At 39.9% G+C, this 5893-nt stretch overlaps 1 protein-coding gene across 1 annotated transcript; it reads right to left on the reverse strand.

Annotated features, from left to right (window-relative positions):
* Positions 1-486: 486 nt before the first annotated feature.
* LOC128301650 (short neuropeptide F) lies at positions 487-5010 on the reverse strand. Its single transcript, XM_053038234.1, has 5 exons — positions 4923-5010; positions 3701-3858; positions 3444-3629; positions 3115-3333; positions 487-787 (listed from the first exon to the last, which is right to left on the reverse strand). Exons 1-5 carry the CDS (start codon positions 5008-5010, stop codon positions 734-736), a joined length of 705 nt encoding a protein of 234 aa, XP_052894194.1. The 3' UTR covers positions 487-733.
* Positions 5011-5893: the final 883 nt, after the last annotated feature.

A 5893-nucleotide genomic window follows, 5' to 3' on the forward strand; every position in this document is an offset into this window, starting at 1 on the left:
CTAACAAAAAAAACAAAACTTTAACCGTAAGAGCCGTAAGGTTAGCAACATCCATTGCAGGTGGTTCGTATTATCGCATCGTTAACGCGTAGTGTGTACTCTGCTGCTGTTTATATACCTAATATTTAGCTGCTGGGAAATGAAATCTGTTGGAATTTTGCTGCATATTTTTTTCAGATTCGAAAACAATAAAATTTCAACAGATTTGCGATTGAAAGTTGTGTGCAGTTAAAAGTTACAGTTAAAGGTGTCATTTGCCATTGTACAATTGTTGTTGAAATGTATAACAACGGTAGCCTCCAACACGATTGTTAATATATTCCTGCACTTAGTAGGATTGTAATTGTTCGATGAAAATGTTCTACTCTCTAGATCGCCGCGAGACGATCGCGTCTGGATAAATGGCTGCCAACTTGTGCGAACCCAAATTTGCCATTGATAAGGGGGCAAAAATAAATAACAAATGTCCAGCTGCGGTTATATGGTATTGCGGACAACACGGGTATTATGTTTATGGCGATCTCTAGAATTAGCCGCTTCCAACTGCATAGCCATAGCCAACGTATAACAGAGTAGGGAAAGTTTCCACGTGGTACGGCGTTTCTTCCTTCATATAGAAGCTGGTTTGTCTTGTGTTTCGTTATTAGGAGTTTTCCGGGTACAAGAATGTGCAAACGACGTCTACGACAACGACAGGATGGGATACAGGTAGTTTAGTTACCGTGCATGTTGTTTACTTGTCATCAGCGTTGTTGCCTTCCCTTTCCTCCGCTTCTAGCCCTTTGTCCTGCGGAAGGATGATGCATTCACAGTGATTTCATTAGTTTGTTTCGGACAGAAATACACTGTCCAGGAATATACATACAATCATACTAAGCAATGCAAATAAGCATCAATTAGGGTAACCGGAAAACAAATAAAAAATAAGAATAAAATAAATGTGAAGGTAAATTTTCATCAATTATGCACTGGGTATTTTAAATAATTAATTTTAAGGCGAATGAGTATTGTAATCAATATTTACTGGTAACGGAAATTCCATCAGACAAATTTGAATCTTGAATCTTATAGGCAATAAGCCTTCTTAAAAATCCCCCCCTCATTTGAAGCCTTATTTGAAAGATTTATGTCACCACGGTCAGAACTATAGCAAAGGTGGACAGAGGGGAAAATGTTAGCATTTAGCTTTTTTGTGGTCTTGACGATCAACTGCCACTCCGTTATGGACTTGAATGAGTTCAGTGAGTTCTCACTTTAGGATAATGTCTGTAGATGATTCCTCACTGTTGGAATGACTGCTTCAATCTATAGGAAAATTAAGAGACTGTACCATCCTTCATAGTGCCCCCTTTTGTTGGGTTACCAGTACAGAACTTCTGATTGGCATTCTGGCAATTCTATGGTTGGATACAGATACCAGATCGGCTATATTGGATACAAAGTTAATAATCGTGTGAAACTTCTTCGCAGTTCGACAGTTTACGAAACTAGAACATAAAAGGAAGAACATAAAGTGTCGACTTTGTATTGCAATATTCCCAAGTGGTAAACACCTATACAAAGGAGAATATGTTTTATTCATGTTTAAATTGAGTTTTGAATAATCTAATCATTATCTAATTACTCTCAAAAATAAAAACTACGTATAGCTACGTATAGCATGGCCGTTCTTCATAAATAAAAAAATATATAGCTACTCGTTAATTAATAACATTTTCATTGTGACCATTTCACTTTACAAACTTTTCGTTTTGTATAACCAACAATCGTTCATATCATTGTTTTATAGAAAAAAAAAACAATCTGCTCGAATATTATTTTTTTTAATATTCAAAGATTTTGAAAATCAGATTTTTGTTTCGATTTCGGTAAAATATAATACAATAGGAACAATGTCAGTAACAGTTACAATCGTTAAGGAGATCAATCACGTCAAAGTTACATAGTTGACTTATATCTCTGCATTTTGTCTATTCAGAAATTAAAGCGATTTGTCAAAAAAAAAAACGTTATCATAATTAAAAACAAATGTTTTATATGACAAGGGAAGGTATTTTCGATCAATTTTTCTTCTTTTTACTTACATTTTGAGTTATACTATCATACTACCTGGACTATAATTTCGACCTATATCATTGATAGGTAAGTTTAACCTTCTAAAAGGCTCCAACATGATTCAACTGATCTTTTGGATTACCTTGCTCGATGGATCTGGTTAATCTTGTTAGTTGTTATTAACCAGTTATTAAACAGTTGTTATTAACCAGTTATTAAACCAGCCTGAAGTCGTCAACTTAGGTTAGGCTACCGTAGGTTAGCCCTGATAATAATAAATAATCTTTAAAACAATAGACGATAACATAAAGCCCTTATAACGAGTTATAGTAGAATTTTTTGAAGCATTTTAAAGCATTTTTAAGTATTTAAAATATCGTAGAGAAAATTAAGTTCCTCTCAAGTCATTAAAGGTGCGACTTATCATCATCGTCATCGTCATCATCTTTATTATCAAGCCAAGAATTGTGTATTACTTCACAAAAATGCTAGAGTTATTGATCATTACAAAAATTTGAATAAACGTGTCGGTGGAAGGAACGTGTTGTTGATACAGCATGAGACAGTGCTTAAAAAAGCTGAATTATATAATTTGAATTATTTGTCAATTTATTGTTCGTAATAAATTTGGATCGGCGCGGATTGGTGGCGTATTGGTATAGCCACACGGTTTTGACACGACAAGACCGAAACAAAATCCCATCCGGACCAAACCTCAGTAGCAATGACTGACTATCCGGCTACGTGGTAAAAATAAGCCGATACGGCCTGGCCGTTCTAACAAAACAAAAAAAAAGGATTTAAATTAAAATGAGAAAAAGGTGAGTGTGCAAGCTAAAACAACTGTTGAATACTGGCACAGTCAAACGAATGTGGGTTTTATTCAAATTAAACCGATACGATTGGATGCCAAAATAAGACAGACAGGAAATTGGATTAGTAATGTTCGTACGACGTATGTTGTGGGACAGTTTAGTTATATTCGGTTTTCGTACCGGTAGCTCATATCTATATCTTTCGAACGAATTGTTCAACGTTTGTCTAAAATGCGGGACCTACCTCGGAGGAATCTTTCGATAATGCAGGATCGGAACGGCCCCATCGGAGCCTCTGAGTCGGTGCCCGTTTTTCACTTGCATCATTGACCAACTGCGTCTGCTGACCGGGTGCTAGCTGATGTTCATTGTACATGGCCCAGGATGGATCGGTTCTTCCAAAGCGTAGTCTTAGCTGCGGTGCCCGTATTGCTTTCTGCTGCATGACATCGTCCTGCTGGAACTTGTGGATGTAAAATGGTATTGGCAAACGAAATGGGTATGCGTGTTCATAAATGTTGATGGCCGCCGTCTTATCCCATTATCCGATTGGTTGGGTTTTTGCGCCCTTACCTGGTTGACCAGATTGCCGAATAGGTTCGATCGGCCCCACCGCAGTCTTTGCGATGGTGCTCGCTTTTCAAAGTTTTCCTCCAGCAGAGCGTTTTCGTTGAACGAAGTCCAGAGCGGGTCATTTCTTCCAAACCTCAAACGAAGCTGGGGCGCTCGTATAGCTTTTTGGTCGATCAGCTCATCGTCCTGCGTGCGAACGGAGGGAGTAAAGGAAAGACTACTAACAAGCTGCGTTTCTTTATTGCTATTGGTCTTACCTCCGGGCGCAATGGCACGCTAGGGTCACTTCGCCTTCCAAACCGTAGCCTCAGCGATGGTGATCGAACTGCCTTTCGCTTGATTTGGTGATCAGCATATGATACGGGGGCAGCATATTCCCGTTGCAGAAGATAATCATACAAATCTTTGATAGCACCTGCAATTAGTGGGCAGTATAATTATTATATCTGAAGCAAACGTGCATTGTCGTTATTAATTTGATTTCTCAGATTTGCACGCTATCGCTACATCTGTAGGCAATCGGCAATCTCGTCGTACGAAGACAACTTTTCGAAGGTGACAACAATGGCGCTCAGATTGCGGCACTTTTTTCTTTACTTCGTGTTGAAAGTATGTATGTGTGTGTGTATGTGTGTGTGCGCGCGGGTATGACGTTAGAGAGGGTAAAATCCATTTGGTGTTTATTTGCAAAATCCCACCGTATTTTCCACCTACAGTTTCATCAGTTAACGTCAGTTGAGAGGGAATCACTCTACTTCGTGCGGTACGCGGAGAGGAAGTGTGCCGAGTAAGATGTAAATACTTAACTTGGGTGACACCGTAAAGTTTGGGGTTAAATTCGCGCAACATTTGTAATTCAAAGACGCTGCAAAAGTCAAACAAAAAGATCCATTCCCCCTGGAGCGGGTCCGCTACCGTCCCGGGTCCGGGCTCCTTGTTTCGTTTCACTTGCGGCACCTGAGGCAATGTGCCCTTGTGCCGCAGGTATCATGACAAGGGAGTTGCGGATCGAACCGATGCTCTGCAATTTACTCCCTGTCCCACAACTCCCCTGCACGCTCGTGACCATTTGCTGTGCGGTCAGTGTTGGGTATGGCGAGGTTTTCGTGAAGCCTTGCCATCCCTTACGGCATTGCGTATAACGGGGGAATGAGTTAAAATGTGGAAACTGCAAACTTAACTCGGTGGAATGATAGGAAGCTCCGGGGGCAGTAAGGTGGAGTCGGGAGAGAACCTTAAAGACCTAATCTGCTTTTCGCCTTCTTGAGTTTGGAGTTGCTTTTTGGGATTGTTTTAGACGCTATTGTTCGGCACAGCATGGGAAGTGGTATGATGATTGGCTGTACCGTTTTTTATAGTTTATGAGCCATAAGAAGCTACCACAGCAACAAGTATTGGTGCTCTGTTCGGTTGCAAAACATTACGCTAATCTTGATGAATGAGAAAAAAGGCGGAATCATATAAATACCAGCCGCTTACCGTCAGATGGGTGCAACGACTCCGACATCAAACTGCCTACAGTGAGTGCTAAAAGTAATGTGAACGTGGTCAGGTTTATTCGATACATAGTCTGGAAAGAAACGAAAAAAAACGTAACACGTAAATGGGGTATGCAGCTATTTAGTTTAACATTTTTTATGTATGAATTGACACTTTGGACGAATTTGTTGCTTCATTTAATTTCCAAAGTACCCAACAAGATATAAAAATTCACCCGCTTACCGCAGGACGGTGGCACCGTCTTAAAAGGATCAAAATGAGGATACAATTCCTAGGACCAAACGGTTCAAGCATATTGTCACCATTACCGGTAAACGCTACCTTTCGCGTTAGATTAATACCATTTGCACAGCTTTAACTATAAAAATGCAGCAATAAGAGCTGGGTCTCGAATGTCTTGTCGGTGTAAAATAGCTTGGAGGTGCTGGAGGTCACAGGGAACAAATAAAAGTGCATTTCATTTGTTTCGCTCGGTTGCGCTAGACGAAGGTGCGTTGGCTATTAAACGTTTAGGAAAGTCGAATTGCAGGTGTTTTTACGAAGGTTGTAAGGTTATGCTATTGTAAGGGTTCCGTTTTATCGGGTACATCCTACACAGGGTAGGATTGAAACATAGGAACGACCAACGATTGAACCGGGAAAAAGTTATGTGCATCCCGTTGGTGGATTCGTTTTCCGTTAGCTTGCTGTGATGGCACTGCAATCATCATTCGGAGCATTTTTCGCGCACGGCACGTACCCATCGTTAACAAGGGTATTCGGGATGCCAATGATAGTCGTATTAGAGTAGATTACACGGCATTTTGTTTATTTATTGTTTTGCTCTCCAGATTTTTTTCGCGAGCAACTGTTTACAGAGTGTGTGTTTTTGTGTGTGCTGCTGTTTATTGTTGTATCATTTTATTGATATTATTTTTGCAGCAATCTGGTTCGATTTTGTGTTGCTTTTA

The sequence above is a fragment of the Anopheles moucheti genome, chromosome 3 (assembly GCF_943734755.1).
Source record: "Anopheles moucheti chromosome 3, idAnoMoucSN_F20_07, whole genome shotgun sequence".
NCBI classification, from domain to species: domain Eukaryota; kingdom Metazoa; phylum Arthropoda; class Insecta; order Diptera; family Culicidae; genus Anopheles; species Anopheles moucheti.